This window comes from Callospermophilus lateralis, chromosome 1, assembly GCF_048772815.1.
Source record: "Callospermophilus lateralis isolate mCalLat2 chromosome 1, mCalLat2.hap1, whole genome shotgun sequence".
NCBI classification, from domain to species: Eukaryota; Metazoa; Chordata; class Mammalia; order Rodentia; family Sciuridae; genus Callospermophilus; species Callospermophilus lateralis.
In genome coordinates this window covers 124,100,731-124,118,871 of record NC_135305.1, presented here as the reverse complement: position 1 = coordinate 124,118,871, position 18,141 = coordinate 124,100,731, and the positions used below count along the sequence as shown (strand labels likewise).

The following is an 18,141-nucleotide window of genomic DNA, read 5'->3' as shown; positions in this document are numbered from 1 at the left end:
TTCTATCTACAAGAGGAAAACCCTTTGGGTTTGCCAGGAGGGTCTATGCTTTGAAAGACTGACTGAGCGATCCACTAAATTACCTTTTTCAGACTAGCAAACGAACAGGAGAAATCAGTTTGTGCTTTTTCAATGAAGTAAGATTACTTTTATCTCACTTGTTGTACCAGTGGTACATGCTATGTGCCCCAAACTCTCTCCTATGTTGTATCCATTTCTCAGTGTGCCTGCTACACTAGGCTTCTATTCTCTCTCTTTGGTTGGGACGATGAGCAGAGGAGCTCCTTTCCAAACACATAACCATCAGGAAGAATCAGAGAACCTTTAAGACTCTTCTCATTCAAAACATTAAAAAATTAAGATTAATCCTTTCTCATACATTAATTTGATTATGGAGACCAGATTAATGATTAATTTTCTATAAAATGGAAGCACTACTTGGAAACTAGTTACAAATGCAATTCCCCATCCCAGATCCTGATTCAGAAAAGTGTCTTGGTGCTCAAGAATCTATATTTACAAAGAACCAGGAAATTGTATGAATATAACTGTTTGGGAAGCAACTCTACTTCTATAATTTTGTTCTGAATTTATTTGTTATTTATGATTAATATGCACTCAGACCCAACATCCATATCCTAATTACTCCAATGTTGCAACTATAATCCCTAAAACATTCAGAAACTGATTAAAAATATAGAGTCATTGAAAAGATCAATGATCTCATTGCAAACTGCAGCTGAAAGATGGGTGGTATTTCTGGAAAAGTTTCTAAAAAAATTCTGAAAAATGCAGCCTCATCTTCCCATGAAAGTGTGGAACATTTTCACCCTCTCAGTCTCTCTCCAGCATGTAAAGCATGAGACATTCTGAGCACTGAAGAGGTTTTGGTTTACTTCTCCATGGGTTTAGATCACTGTGTGAATGCCATTACCCATAAAGAGTGCACAGTAATAATCAGCTTCATCGTCAATCTGAGCCCCTGTGATGGTGAGGGCAGCTTTGTTTCCAAGGATGGAACCAGAGAATTGATCAGGGACCCCAGAGGGGCGGGTGTTTGTGTTGTAGATAATTATGTGGGGAGCATGTCCTGGCATCTGCTGGCACCATTTGGGGTAGTAACCTGTGGAGACTGATCCAGAGCTAAGGCCACAGGTGAGTGTCACTGTTCCATTGGAAGACACAGAGAGTGAGGGCTCCTGGGTCACCATATTCTGAGGATCCACCCCTAAAACCAGTAAGAGAGATAGTTATTGTTATGAAGATAAAGGTCAGCTTGATTCAGGCACTTCAAGGATTCAGGGTCCTTTCCTCTGACCTGATCCATAAGAGAGGAGCATGAGTAGAATCATCATCCAGGCCATGGTTGGGTCCTTCACACACACTTGGTGTCCTTATACTCCTTACCTTGATCTTGGTATCCTCTGGGCATTTTAATGCCTCTCCAGGCCCAGAGGAAGGTTTTTTATGCAAATCAACTTTATTTCTCTTCCTGCCCCAGGAAGAGATGTCCACTAGAAGAAATGACAAAAGAAGCAGATGCAGGGAACTCACATAGATTAGTGACTACAGGGGAACTAAGATCACATGAATTTTAGTTGATGTTTTTCACCAGATTAGCTTCAGCAACTCAGGTATAGATGTAATCTTTGGAAAGTCAGAGATGGAATGAAAACAAGGGTAATTCTCCATGTCTACCGGGTTCATATATTTTATTGCAAATCCAACTCTCCCTGGTGAACATTTATTTCCTTTCCAGTGAAATGGGTATTGGTCACTTTTGAGGTACAACGGACTATTTTTTCTCAAACAGATCCCATTTTGACTCCACAGAGCTTGGTCTGTGGGGCATCTATCCCTTCATATCCAGAAACAGGGATCTCCCATTTATTCTTAGAAATGTCTGCAGTAGCTTCTTTTTTAAAAAAAATGATGTTTATAACTGCAACTAAAATATAATTTCATACTCCTTTCTAAATTGGTCCTAATTATTTATTAAATTTTTATTATTATTATGTTTTCTTACAAATAATTCATTGTTTTTATGTTTTAATAGATCAACTTATATCAAAAATAAAGATTCACATTAAAGTATGTTATAGCTAATAGTCAAAAGTATCTGACAGAGTGTCTATAGATAGATTTGATTGCGTGTGTGTGTGTGTGTGTGATACAGAAGTAAAGAGGATGGACTGAAATTTACATGATAAAAAAATAGAAATGCTAATTTTAACACACAAAAACCATATATCATTTTATATCATTTACATGAAAATTCTATGAAAGAAAATGACAACAAATGATTCATACACAATATAAAAACAGGAAAAACAATGGGTTAAAACTTTTATTACATACTTAAACACAGATGAATCAGGAAGTCATAGTGACCAGCAAATAATCCTAAACTCTTCAGTGAGTCCTATGCTACCTCTGGAAATGTCTCAGACATTCTCAATGTACTGTAAATCAATCCTGTCATGTCCACTTGGTAATAAGGAACAAGATGCAAAATGAGGAATAGGAATGGATAAGATTCTGGGGTACCAGAAGCTTATATTAGAGAACTAGAAGCATCTTCCTTGTGAATAAAGGTGATGCAAGTAAGACACTGATGCAAGTAAGAGCTTCATTTGGGCTGTGCATTTTATTCCCAAAGGGCCATATTGAAATATGCTACCCACCATGGGAATCCATATTGATGAGTCATTGAAGTGGGTACTGTGATTCCATCTTTTTTTCCTACAATGAGTCAATTTCTCACAGCTTAAGGCTTAAAGACTGTTTCCCTTATTGTGACATCTGACATTTGTCCCAGGAATTCTTATATCTGTTCAACCTTCAAAGTCCACATTCAGCATCCTTCACAGAACTCAAACAACCAAAAAACAAATAAATAAACAAACAAACAAAACCAAGCAAACCACACCAAACCAAACAGGTCCTGCTTTCAGGCCAAACCCTTCCTGTTAGTTAAGGTAAATCTTTCTCAGTCTAATATGAATCTTACTTCTTAACATACTGCTAAATCTATGGGTGCAATTTGAATGATTTCTAAATGTTTATACATAAAGGCTTTATTTCAGCATGTTTTTACCAGGAGATGCTGTGAACCCTTAAAAGATAGGGCCTTAGGTCATCAGAAGCATGTTCACAAAGATGATGGTCTTCCCTATCTCTACTTCCTGGCTCAAGATGTACCCATTCACCCTGACTCATCCTTACCCATCTTATCATATCTTCACCACTGTCACAAACATATGGGGCTACCAATTCTAGGCTTAAACCTCCGTATCCATGAGCCAAAATAAAGTTTTCTACTTTATAAGTAGTCTGTGTTAGGTGTGTTGTTTTATTAACAAAAAGTCAACTAATACTCACATTGAGAAACTTTTGCATTTTTGTTCACAAATTAAATGGACTTGCTAATTCCTTATTTTTAGTATTGAGATCTACTCTTGCCTGACTTTTTCTCATTTTCTCTGCAGACAGTCTTCCTGCTTGTTTCTTCATCTAAATTTCTTCCTGCTCTGTGAGCATTCTTCCCTTCTACCTGGACATCTGGTCTGAACAATCAATCCATGAAGGATGGAGATAATATAAGAAGCAAGAATGTGGGTCAAATCTAAGTAATCTAAGTGCTCATGAGGCTCCTGGGGGCCCAGGTGCAGCAAAATCACACTTTGGTGAGGACCTACCTGCCCAGGTATGTGAAGCCAATATATCCCTATGTGGCCTGGTACAGAGCCCTGTACTGTCATGAGTAGTCCAACATTGCCCCCTGCTGGCCTCTTATCCTGGGTCTTTGGCCTCTGATGACCTGGCAGAGAACCTAACTGTAACAAATGGAACTTCCTCATGTAATTTCCCTATATGTTAAAACTACCCTGGTGTTTTGTCCTAAAACTTCCCCCCACCCCAATCCCTAATAATCTCCAGAACTCTGAATTCACTGTTTCTAAATGCATAATTACCTGGTATTTGACTTTGCTTCAACCAGGTACTTGAGGTCACTACCACTCTCTGAATTTTTTTAACAAAGTTTAAACCCAAAGTTCAGCAGAGAACATGAGTGGAAGTAATTCTGCTTGTGTTCCTCTTACAGATTTACTTATTTGCAGGTGCTGCTTTGGTGAGAGTCTCCTGTTGTGTTCACCCCCACCCCACTCTACAGGGCTTGGCTTTGGATATCTGTTTTCTCTATGAGAATATAATATTATCTGGGAGAAAGTGTGTTTCACTGCTTTGCTTCTCTGTGCTCTGTTTTTCCCTTGAATGTTTGCCTGGCAAAAACGATTTTATTTTTACTCTGATGTAAGTTACTTTATTCAGGTTTTATCTTTATTCAATATGAATATTGATGTAAAATAACTTTGCTATAAATATAAATTACTGTTATACTGATCCTCCTACCTTTCCTCCACAAAGCAACTCTTGTGAATTTTTATTTCAGCAGAAGTGTTCCTAGTCAAGTTCTTTCATTGAAAGCTCCATAGATTTAAAAGTGTGTAGGTTTCTGAAGTTTAAGTCCCCCCCCAAAAAAACCCTGATGTATATCCAACATCATTTCAACTGAAGAATAGATAGATAATAATATTATAAGGTATGAGGTCTAACAGAGAAAAATGAGCATGGGAGGGGTCTGAAAAATATGTCCTTAGGGGGAGGATTCATTTTTCATCTGGGATAGAAAGCTACTCCGGAGACTAATCTCAAGAGAAAATAAAGCACAGTTTATTTATTTATTTATTTATTTATTTATTTATTTATTTATTTATTTATTTAATTTATTTATTTTTATGTTAAATGAGGTATGCACAGATAGGGATATTCAACATCACAGCAGTCCAGAGGTTCATGGTGGCAGGTGGCAGTTAGCAGTTGACTAGAAAATGCATGCATAAGGCAAGGATCCTGATAGGACAATAATAAACCAGACAACAAAGCATTACTTTTGTTGTGAACAATTAATACAAAAGCAATTAGAATTTCAACCAGTCTCTGAAGTGCAGAAAAAACTTGTGTCTATAGAGTCCTTTGTGATAGTTATGTATTACACATTCCCACAATAACTCTTTTTTTACAGACTCCAGTTTTACTTACTTTTGGTAGGCTTGTCAGAAGTGTACATCTTAAATTGCACTAAAACAAACAAACATTGTTTCTTTTATTTTAAATATACATGTAGACTGTGCTATGGCTATACTTTTTTGCTAGGTGTTTAAGTCTAAGTTGGTCAAAGCTGATCTTGTTCCTGTCTACTCTTAATAGCTCAGATTCCTTAGAGATCATAATTGGGAATGTGTGTGAAGACTCTTGGATCCTTTAGCTTTTCTCTACCAGCAGTATTATCTGCCAGGATGGGTCAGGGTCCTGCTGACTACATGTGGCTTCTCATGGAAGCATCAGGGACATTTCCATTTCCAATGACCCTCCTCTCTGCAGAATGTGCACTGATTGGCTTCCTGTTTTCTAGGGTTCTCTCAATCTCCTTATATGTTGTCTGTCCTACAGGTAATGGCTTATTGGCAGATCAGGTGAGTCACCGAGTTTTCAGGGCTCCTAGACAAGTCCCATTATTCTCTGCATCCTGGCTAACTTTAGAGGGCAGGAGCCAAATACTGGCTGCTTTTTCCATGACTCTTTTACTTCCTTGACTTTGGCCTCCAATTTTTTGCTTTTAAGCACCTAGTAGACTAGTTTTAGCAGTCTTTATATGGGAGTAGTAGGTTTTAATTTTATAGTTACTCTTTCCATTTAATTGGGGGGTCAATATTAGCTCTGTAATGTTGCCTTACATGCTGTCTGTCCTATAGATAATGGCTTATTATCTCAAATTAACTCAGTTTTTTTTTCTATTAGAAGCAATATCTCTGCAAAACACTAACAGATAAGAGTTATAAAGTTTACAAGGAAAATACAAAATAAAATTAACAAGATTAAAAACATTCAGTTTGCATAATAGCTATAATCCAAATATCATAACTTTCATAATTTCAAACCTTACTTAGTTATATATTATATTCCCTGATTGTTTTGAGATCACAGTAATTTTTACAACAAAAATTAATCCTTAGAACATAATTTAATGAGCTTAAGTCTAGCATATTTTGAAATTATCTTAACATGGAGTAAGGTGAAGAGTCTTAAAACTTAGCTGAGGTGGGGTTAAACAAATCTTACATAAAGTGTTTTTTCTCTGAAGCTGATATTTGCCTCTTTCTTAAATATCATTTTCAAAGTTTTAATATACAGTTTTTTGAGTCTATATGAATCTTAGTTAACACAATACAACATTTCATCTGAAACATGAATCAAACAAAAGCTAAGAGAGATTTTAACCTTTGTGAGAAAGTGGCAAATGTTTTTATGTTTCACAATATGAACCTTTAAACAGATAAGGTTCTCATTATCTTTTAAAAATGCATTTAAAATTTCCACCGCAGTGTAAAAGGTAACATAAAATTTTACATTCATCTTATTATTAACATGTTCAATTATAAAACATTAAATAATATAAATAAATCCCCAGTCAAATTTTCTCTAAGTCTAAAAATACCATTACATACAACTTTAGTTTGGAGAACACCAGCTTGATAAAGTGCTCTCCTAAGCTTCATATTTTCAAACTTGTATCCTAGAAGACCATGAATATATTTAATATACAAAGAAGAACTAATAGCATCACAATTACACAGATGTCTTATATTAACTAGGTTTAATTTTCACAATAAAATTCAGAATCCATAAATAATTACAGGCTGTAGAGTTTAGCAGTACTAGCAAAATCAAGGAGAGACTCAAATCTCTTATACATTTAAGGAACAGTGTTAATGATCAGAACCCTGAAAGAGAGTGCAAAAATACAGACAAATTAGTCTGTGGTTATTTCCCATACTATATTCCCCAAATGAAAGGGAAATATCAACCCCAGGGGACCCCCATAATCCCTTCTGTTTTTCAAAGTCAGTCACCTGATCAGAGAGTGGGCCGGATGAAGAACAGAACAGAGGAGCATAGGCCATGGTGGAAATTCCTGCAGAAGTCTTGATTCCTGAGGATTAACAGCTGTATTAGAGCTTCCCAGTGTCTTTGTACTTATATTCCCACTAAGGGAGATGGAGGGCACTTCCATACAAATCAAAAGACATCCTCCCTGTGGATGTCTTTCCACACCCTGAGCTCTGAGTTCTTTCTGCATGGGGCTGAGCAGAAACTGTCCTTTGTCTCCCAGGGCTGAGATTCAACAGTTGGTTTGTTGTGAAGAACTCTGTGCTTCAGGCCATAAAGAGGAAGTAGGTAATTTGGCTTCCAGGAGAGCAGGACCACAGTACCCTCTCCTCCCTTAGGGATTGATTTACTTCAGGTGTTAGACAGACACTGGGGGACCCTGGAGAGAGATGTGCCCATCCTCAAGTATTTTATCATTCTGGCCTTTTCTTCTATTGTGGACTTGTTCTGGAGTCAACACACCAGAGACAAAGGAAACTTATTGAGTAGCCAAAAGCTTTCTGCTGGAAAAGACTAGAACTTGGCTTTCCCTTATCTTCTGTCCCCTTTCTACCATGACAGGTGGGAGCTTAGCCCCTTAGCCCTCCTCCATACCCTTACTTCATAAAGGATTAAAAACACAGAGTTATTCAAAGAGCTTGGTTTGCCTTGTGGGGACTTAGCTCTGAGGTACACTAGGATACACTGTCCTATTTGGATGCAGGCCAGTATCCTTAGCCTAAAGTGGTACTAAAGGGCTGATCATGTCTAAATTTTGGTGACAATTTGGCAAATATAACTGGGGTGCAGGTATAAGCATAATCAAAAGTGAAAAAGAAAGAATTAATTCCAGGCACCATGCATTCCTCTCCTGTACATGCACCAAGGTAAAACAGGGAGGAAGACATAATGAATATTTTATATCTTCCCCTAAACCAGGCCTAGAGTAAGGCTTATGGGCAAATCTGGCTCACAGCATAGATTTCAATTCAATTTTTTTTTGTTAATGGGTTGAAATTAATGTAAAATTAACAATTTAAGGTTTGAAAATCAATGATGATCAGTTTATTCACAATGTTGGGCAATTACTTGTCTCTTTCTAGTTCTAAAACAGTTGCATCAACTTGAAAGGTAAACATGCACCCACAATCTTAACCAGTTTTTTTTTTGTTGTTGTTATTTTGTTTGTTTGCCTTGTTATGACAAAATATCCAAGAAAAACCACCATTCAGTAGGAAATGATTTATTTTGGCTCATGATTTCAGATGTTTTAATCTATAATCACTTGGCTCCATTCTTTCTGGGCCAGAGGTGAGGCAGAACATTATGGCAGGAAGCAATGCTGCTTATCTCATAGTAGCCAGGAAGAAAAGAGAGAGTGCTTTTATATACCAAAGCTTCTCTCCCCAAATCCATTAATCCTGTATCCATAAATGGATTAATTCATGAAGGAATACTCTTCACTTCCTGCTCTCTTCATCCCTTGGCAAACACCAGTCTACTTTCTGTCTCTGGAGATTTTATCAGTCCTTGATAGTTCACTTAGCATAATTTTTTCCAGGTTTATTTACATTGTAGGGTTTCATTGCTGAACCATATTCCACTGTATGCACATATCTATTAACTTGTGATAAACATTTGTGTCCATTATTCTTTTTTTCAATTGTGAATATTATTACAAATATATGCATAAAATTTGAATTTTTTAAAAAAAAATTGGTATTGAGGATTGAATATAAGGTACTTTACACTGAGTGACATCCTTAGGCTTTTAAATTTTTTGGAACAAAGTTTTGCTAACTTGCAGAGGCTGAACTCAAACTTTGATCCTAGCTCCTTTACCTCCTAATCCCTAGTATTATAGGCACTCACCACAATGACTGCTATGCATATAATTTGTTAATTAAATTCATGTTTCCAGTTGTTAAGGGTATGTACCTAGAATGGTAATATAGATCCACATGGTAATTATATGTTAATTATTTGAATAATTGACATTTATTTTTTAATTTGGGTGTTATGTTTTGGATGTGAGGTATCCCCAAAAAGCTCACTCATGATACAATGCAAGAAGGCTCAGGGGAAAAATGGTTGGGTTGTAACAGTCTTAACCCAATCAGTGATTTAATCCCTGGATAGGGATTAACTGAGTGGTAATTGAAATGGTAGGGTGTGACTGGAGGAGGTGGAAATTGGGCATGGCTTTGGGTATATATTTTTATCTGGCGAGTGGACTCTTTCTCTGCTTTCTGATTGACATGTGAGATTTTTTCCTTTGCTACATTCTACTGCCATGATGTTTTTGCCTCACCTCAAACCTGAGGTATGGAACTGGCCTTCTATGGACTAAGACCCCTGAAATTGTGAGCCCTAAAATATACTTTTCTTCCCTCTGGTCAGATCCCTTAGTCACAGCAGCAAAAAAACTAACATATTGGGTAAAACAGTTTACATTGAACTGCAAAATTTTAAGTTTCCAAATTCTTTAAACCTTTGCTGAAACTTGAAATATTTCTTGTTTTTGAAAATAATAGCCAAACAAATGGCAATGAAATGGTGCATAATTATGGTTTTTACCTGCATTTCCCTTATAATTGATGATTTTGAGAGCATTTTCATGTGCCTCTTTGTCACCTGTCCATCTTTTTTAAAGAAAATTCTGTTCAATCTTTGCTGATTTTTGTAGTGTTACCCACCTTTTGTTGTTCAGTTGTAAGTTTCTTGAATATTCTAGATGTTAGAGCTTTCTCATCTATATAATTTGCACATATTTCTCCCATTTATATGTTGACTTTTCATTGTCTTGACATGTCTGTAGATGTGACCATATTTTTTGTTGTTTTAATTCTAATAAGATGATATTCAAATTTTTTCCTTTGTCATATTTTTTTTGGTCACATCCAACAATCCATTTATATACCCGTTTCTCAAATTTTTTCCCTAATACTTTTATTATAAGGGTTAATTTATGGTTTCACCCATTATATTTAGGTTTTTAATATATTTTGATTTAATCTTTGAATATTTGTGCAACAGGGGTCTAAATTTATTCTTTTTTGTGTGTTTATGTGATGGTTTCACATATACACACAAAAAGAATATTTCCTGAAAAACCAATAACTTTATATTTTAGTTATCGTATGCAGTTGGTAACATTATTAAAAATAAATTGACTAGAAATATGTGGACTTAATGATGTGTTTATTCGTATTCTTGCATCATACCTTGATTAGTGTAGTTTTGAAATATTATTTGAAATCATGAAGTAAAAATTATCAAACTTTTCATTTATTTCTAAAACCTAAAGGAAAATTGATGAAAACTTGACACTGCCAGAGTGCATGGTTTGAATGTTCCCCAAAAGCTCATGGGTGAGACAATGCAGGAAAGTCTGGAGGAAAATGATTGGGTTTTAGCCTTAACTTACTCCATGAATTAATCCATGATAGAATTAACTGAGTGGAAGATTTTTATTTCATCATCAAATGTAAAGCTTAATTTTACTGAATATAAGATTCTTGGTTGACATACATTTTCTTTCAGAGCTTGGTATATGGTGTTCCAGAATTCCCTGGCTTTGACAGTCTGGGTTGAAAATCTGCTGAGGTATGAATTTGTCTCTCCCTATAAGTGATCTGATTCCTCTCTCTTGTGGCTTTTAAGATTTTATCCTTATTCTGTATGCTAGCCTTTGTGTAGATCTGTTGAAATTTTGTACATTTGATATCCTGTAAACTTCCTGTATTTGGTTTTTCAATTCATTCTTTATGCTTGGAAAATTTTCTGATATTATCTTATTGCATTCATTTGGATTGAAAGTCTGTGCTTTTCTCTATCCCAATACTGCTTAGATTTGATCTTTTGATGATGTCACATAATCCTTGGATGTCCTGTTCATGGTTTCTTACTATCTTCACTGTGTGATCAACTTTATTTTTCAGATTGTGTACTTTGTCATCATTATCTGACGTTCTTTCTTACAAGTGATCTTCTCTGTTGGTTATGTTTTCTATTGAGTTTTTTATTTGGTTTATTGTATCCTTCATTTCAAGGATTTCTGAGTGTTTTTCCCCACAGTCTTTATCTCTTTCTTAAAGTAATTTTTTGCTATCTGTATTTCCTCTCTTATCTCTTTGTTGGACTGATCAATTTTTTCCTGTATTTGCTCATTTAGGTCATTCTTTAATTCACAGATCATTTTAATTATGAACCTTCTAAACTCTTTCTCTGACATATCGTCAACTTTGCTGTCCATGGTTTTAGTTATTTTAGTGTCCTGGTTTGTTTGGGGAAATTTCCTCCATTGTTAATTCATGTTGTCTATGTGTCTTCCTTTCTTTCAGAGTGGATCTGAGATATTATAGTTTCTATCCTATATCCTTGTATTACTCATGCAGATTGTCTTTCCCTCACCTTGATTTTGAGCTTCCAGACCCTGTTGGTTTACCTCAATGTATGCTACTGCAACTAAAGGTGGTGGCGGCAATAGCCAAGGTAACTTGAGATAATAGTTGAGGTGTCCCAAGATGGATGCAATGTCTTACAGAGATGGGGCTGAAGAGGTGAGCCTCAAACTCTCTTTGGTATGCCTGCTCTGATATGCAGCTGCTTCTAGGCCCTGCCTATTGTCAAAAAGGTAGGGGCTACTGTGTAGGGAAGGCTATAGTGATGACTGCAGTGTCCCAAGATGGAAGTGGGTTAGGCTTAGACTCTCAGGTGTTAGGGGGTGAACTTAGACCTACCATGGACCTGGTTCTCACACAGTTGATGTGGGAAGACCTGAACTGGGACTGACCTCCCTGTGGTAGCCTGCTGAATGCAAGGGGCAGTACTGTGCTGGAGGCTGGGCTCTGGTGGGTGTCTGCAGGTAGAGGAATGGACTTGGGCCTACTGTGAGCCTGGGTCCTGAGCAGGCTGGTGTGGGGAGATCTGAACTGGGGCCTGGCCTCATGCTGTAGTCTTCTGGTCATAAGGGAGGTCCTATGCTGGAAGCTGAGCTCAGGCAGGTGTCTCAAATATCCTTCATTATTTATGCACAAATTCTCCCACCAGAATTATTTGTGAGATTTTGGGTTGAGGCCTTTAATGTTTCAGTTGCGGGGGGTGGGGGTCACATCATAGATTTTGACCTGTGGGGTTCACATTTTGTTGATGGATAACACACTAGCTCTTACTTAATATAAATGTTGCTAGAAGTTCATACAACTCATCCTGCTCTGCAGTACATTTGCTCATGGAGTCTGTCTTCTCTGCTCAGAGTTTGTACTGCCTATCACCCACTCCTGTGTTTTCTTTATTCAGGATGTAGAGGCCCATTATATCCTTTTTCACTGTGTCCACATAAACTCTTGAAATCTACTCCATCCTATTGGTCACCTTCACTATGCTAAATTTGATTTTCTTCAACTCTTATCTGGGCCCTAAGGTCAAATTTCTTTCTTTCTTTCTTTCTTTCTTTCTTTCTTTCTTTCTTTCTTTCTTTCTTTCTTTCTTTCTTTCTTCCTTCCTTTCTTTCTTCTTTCTTTCTTTCTTTCTTTCTTTCTTTCTTTCTTTCTTTCTTTCTTTCTTCTTTCTTTCTTTCTCTCTTTCCTTCTTCTCTCTCTCTCTCTCTCTCTCTCTCTCTCTCTCTCTCTCTTTCTTTCTTTCTTTCTTATATGTTTTAGTTGTCAGTGTACCTTTATTTTATTTATTTATATGTGGTGCTGAGATTCAAACCCAGTGCCTCACACATGCCAGGCACTATGCTACAACCCCTGACCCACAACCCCAGCACCTAAGGTCAAATTTCTTATTTGACTTTCTCTTGAATCAATTTGGAACCTCAAATTTAAATGTCTACAAATAAGGTTCAATCATGACCTTTGCCTTAATCCTGTTCCCCTGGGTTTCCTCTGCTGGTGAATTCATAAAGTTAATCTGAGCTCCCATATAGTTTTTCCACTTGTCAGGCTGTCTCCTGGGCTCAGTATATTCAGAAATGTCAAAATTGCTTTTTTAATGAGCTTAGTGCCTAGTGGAGAAGCACCCAAAGGAGTGAGCAGATCACCCAGAAGTATCATGTGGCTGACACTACAGTAACCATGCTCACCCTGAGCATCTAGAATCCATGTCTGATAGTTGAGAGCCTGTTTCCTTTCATAGGAAAATAGCATTGAACATCTCCACAGACTGTCTAAAACCTCCCCTTGCTGTGTACTTTCCTGTTCCTTCTCCAGGTACACTGCTCACCTGAGTCATACAGAGTCCCTGGGGAGTTTTTCTCCACCATTTTTCTCATTTTTATTCCATTACAATCATGGTATTTGATGGGATATTTTACATACATGTTTGTGATAAAATGATTTTTCTACCTAAACTCTATATTCCTTTTCCACATTATGAGTAAATAAACATTTATTTTCACATTCAAATTCTTTATGAGCTTTTCCCCTGCCATTCTACCTTAACTCCTCCTCCTATAGCCTGTACAGAACCACAAATAGATTCCATTTGTAAAGATGATTCTTATTCCTGGACCACAAGATTCCCTTGTCTCTGAGTCCTTTTGGTCCTTCTACTCATCCCCTTCTATATTTATTTATGACCAGGCTCCAAATTATCTACTATAGAAGTTCTACCATGAGGATTTGGGTGGTCATCAATTTATTGTAAATGGGACAATTTCTAAACCTAAAACATAAACATAGTTTTTCCAATACTTCCATAACTAAAATTTAAACATAAAAATTTTCATCAAAGAATAAGAGTATACAGATATAATGAATAATAAAATTATGGCTTTTGCCAGTAAATGGGTAGAACTGAAGACTGTCACACTAACCTGAAATACACCAATCCCCCAAACCAAAGGCTGAATGTTCTCTTTGATATGTGGATACTGACACACAATAAGGTGGTGGGAGAGAAAAAAAGTAGAAGTTTATTGTATTATATAAAGGGGAATGACAGGAAGGGAGGATGATGGGAATAGAAAAGAAAATAGAATGAACAGGACAGAACTTTTTCATGTTCATAAATAAATACATTATCTGTAAAACTCCACATCATGTACAACTGCAAGAATGGGGTTAGAATAAGTGATATTTCATGTATGTATAATATTTCAAAATACACTGTATGGTCATGTATTTCTAAAAAGAACAAATAATTTAAAAAGCCCCAGAAGTTCCTTTCAAAGTTTCTTAGAGCAAAAATTTAAAGTATCAATTATATATTATATTTTTGAAAGGTCTTTTCTTCTTATTTTTGGAGAATATTCATGGAAAGTTCCCAGATTCTCCCTTTATTGCATAGGAAAGGAAGCTCTGTATAGGACATTGTATTAAATGTTTTAATTGATAATGAAAACTTTGACAAATGAATCCTACCATAATTATACCATACCAAAGGGTTTAAAATGTAATGAAAAGCCAATTCATCAATCCCAATAGTAGATTGTATTATCATTTAAAAATATAATTAAAATTATACATTAAAAATATATAAAATAATATAGATTAAAAAAGAGAATGAATATAATTTTCCTCATTTTTTATATTTGATTTACTGTACATATTTACATGTGATATATCTATTGCTATCTTTTTTTTTAACAATACTTAATATTTTAACATTGAAAGAGAAGAGTATCACTTTGTTATCAGTTATTTGTAATCAACAATGATTAATATCATTTCTAAAGTATTTGAATAAAGCATTGACTATAATCAAGAACAACTTTGAAAGTGTCTCACTAGAGTGTTCTACCCTAGCAACCGACCCTGAGGGACTGCTCCTTGCCATGCTTCCTGTCTTCATTTCATACTAGCAGAACTTCCAAGGCCTTATCATTCAGAGAAAGGGTCATGTTCTGACATAAATGTCCAAATGCACTGTAATGTATGTGTGTGTGTGTGTGTGTGTGTGTGTGTGTGTGTGTGTGTTAAGTGTTAATATCATGGAATTACAAGTCTAGTCTTTCTCCTGGCCCCTACTGGGTTAGAACAGACCACCCCCAAGTTTATGTTAATCAGATCATTCAGGTGGTTTAAGAAAGCAGGATGGCTATACTAGAAAGACAAGAGATCACTAGAAATTTGGAGCTTTGACTGCATTCTACAAAAAATTCTCCTCACCTTCATGAAGTTGAGGAGACTGGAGATTGAGTTTAATTTAGTAGAATTATATTTATGTGTTTAAGGAATAAAGACTCAACAAATACCATGGACTCACATTTTCTGAATGAACTTTCGTGCTTGTTAATTCTATGAAAATATCAAGAGAGTGGGGCATCCTGAGGATAAAGATGCTTAAAATCAGCAAACTCCAAGAAGCAGACTTCTTGGTCTCTTTAACTGAATTGTTATGATTTGTATTCTTTATAATAATACTGTAATCTTTTAAAAAATAGAATTTTCATTTTGTTCTGTGACTAACTGTTATGAATCAGAAAATGTGAAGTGTTCATGGAAATTCCTCAAGTTGTGGTGAAGTGACCCTAAATATAATCTGTCTGGTACCTCTGAAAATGACTGGTGTCTCAAGCAAAGTCAGTATTAACCTGCAAGATTTGACTTTGATCTAGGTAATTAGAAACATAAACACATTGCAGAGTGATTTTACATGCACACAAATAAATTGACTAAAAGGATGGCAATGAGGCAAATCTCAAAGCCACCTTGGATGCAGAAAAGGCTTAGAATCCCCATCTTGGGTGTTGTATCAGTTCTCTCTGTTTTTACCTGTCTATAACAGTCAGAAATACACACCTTGAGAGTTCTGTGCACAAGTAAGTGGTGGAAGGTAGCAAGGTGGGTGAAGCCCAGGTGGAAAATTTGTGTATGTTACCCTATTAGTCAGGGTCAAGATCTGGAATTTCAAGGGAAATATTCAGATGCCACCACTGTATGGAATACTCATATTTTTTGAATATGGACAAAAGTAACAGAAGATGGTGACAAAAGGAATTATATGATGTACATATATGTAAAGAGCATTACAATCTCTAAAATAAAATTCATGACTGGGAATAAGCACACATCTCCAAATCAGAATCAATATTTCAACTACTGCTAAGAATATATTTTTATATGAGGAATATTTAATGTGAATTAAATTTATAAAATATCTGGGAAGTTAGATATTATTAATCATGGTAAGGAAGCTCCTAGGAGTTTTTGTCTTACTTCCCCTTTGCCTGTGTCACTGTGCATTACATGAAGCTGCTCCCACTGCCATGGTCTGCCCCACAGTAGTAGACATTCTCATCCTCTTCCTGGATGTTCTGGATGGTCAGGTACCGATCCAGGCCAGAGCCTGAGCCTGAGAAGCGATCAGGAATTCCATCCCCCTTGGATCCCACAGTGCCACTACTGCCCACATGCATCACAAAACGGGGGCTCTTCCCTGGGCTTTGCTGGAACCAGTTCACCACATAATTACTGTAGCCACTGCTCAGAGTGCAGGTGAGTTTGGCTGTTTGTCCCAGGGAGGCAGATACAGAGGGAGGCTGAGTCAGCACAGGTTGGGAGAGGGACCCTGTAAACATAGACACATCGTGGTAGAAAACAGAGCCACTGTACATGTGTTTGGGGATCTAAACCAGTGAGGATAAACTCAGAAAAGGGGTCTGCCATGGGGCACAGCGGTCTATCCCTACCTGGGCAGTGAGTGAGCATCATAAGGAGAAGAAGAGTCCTGACCATGTTGGACAGTTTCCTGAGTTCCAGAGCTGCTGTGGGCTGCCCTCAGCCTTTCTTATCCCTCCCCACTGGCCTCAAGGTGGAGCAGCTCATGCAAATGTGACTCCACCCACTACCTCTCACTGGCTGCTTTTCTGGACCTGGAATGATGTAAAAGAAAATCTGGACTGTTGTGATGCTTTTATTTGCCTGATGGGCAGAACCTGGGAGGAAGCAGGTGGTGGGGCTCTGCTGAGCCCACATCAGTGACACAGGATTCATCTCCTCTGTCCACCCCTGTTCAGATGTGAAGTCCTCTGGGGACATCTCAATCTGTGAACATACTTCAAATGTCCCCAAAAAAGTGTTCCATGATCTCCTGAAAATTACACGTAAAAGTTTAATCTTCTCTTGGATCCTGACTCTGACTTTTTACCTTTTAATTTGAATATTAGAAATACTGATGAAGATATTTCTCTGTCAAGTATTGTGCTCAGTGAATTACCATATGCAGTGTAATAATTCACTGCATGTGGTAATTTGAGGGTTTGTTTTCCACCAAAAATTCACCAGAAACCAATAATCAAATATGAAAAGTATCATGAAAAAGGAGCATAGAGCTAAATGTTCTCACTGCTTAGGGTCATTTTGGAAAACCAACTCAGGTGGTCATAATTAATCTGTTTTCTCATGTTCTATCTTTATATCCTTCTTTCCAAATATAAGTTGGCTGAACTGGGTAAGACACTTGCCCAAAGATACATCCAACACCCCAAATTAGAGTTTGTATGAACCTGATCAAATGAATGACATTTTCCCATAAATACTGAGCAAATGACATTTTCCCATAAATACTGGACAAAGAGGAAAATTTGGCATATATACCTATAATTGAAATGACTACAAATTAAGAAGAATAAATCAACAGAAATTATTTATCTTCCATTTGCATAGGTCAGAAGAGTACACCAATCTCACTGGGTTAACTTCAGCATGTTGACAGGGTTGCACTGCCTTCTGCAGGCTTCAGGAGAGATACTGTTTTCTTGCATTTTCTAAATACTAGGTATTACCCACATTCCTTGGCTGGTCCCTGTTCTCCATCTTCAAACCAGAAACCCTAAATGGAGACCTTCTCACATCACACCACTCTAGATGATTCTTCTAACCTTCTCTTCCACTTTTAAGGACCCTCATGATCCCACTGACTCCAGGTAAATTTCAGGATTACTCCTCCTGACCTTAATGTGAGCAGATTAGTAACATTAATTTCATGTGTAATTTATTATCACTTTATTGTACACACTAGCATATTCGTAGAATCCAGGGATTAGGGTGTGCACAATTTTTTTTTCTGCTAATCACACTGTTCTTTTCAGGGGGACTTTTAACCATTTCTGAATACTTATTAAAATATAATAAGACATCACCTAGAAGGCACAAACATATAAAGTTGTGCTTTGTTGTGCTTTTATATTACATATGTACAATT

General features: G+C 36.7%; 1 gene segment (V, D, J or C); it reads right to left on the bottom strand.

Annotated features, from left to right (window-relative positions):
* Positions 1-908: 908 nt before the first annotated feature.
* Positions 909-1,364, bottom strand: LOC143398183 (immunoglobulin lambda variable 8-61-like). The segment is given in 2 exon segments: positions 909-1,228; positions 1,319-1,364. Coding segments are annotated over 2 exon segments (366 nt in total).
* Between the last annotated feature and the right edge of the window lie 16,777 nt (positions 1,365-18,141).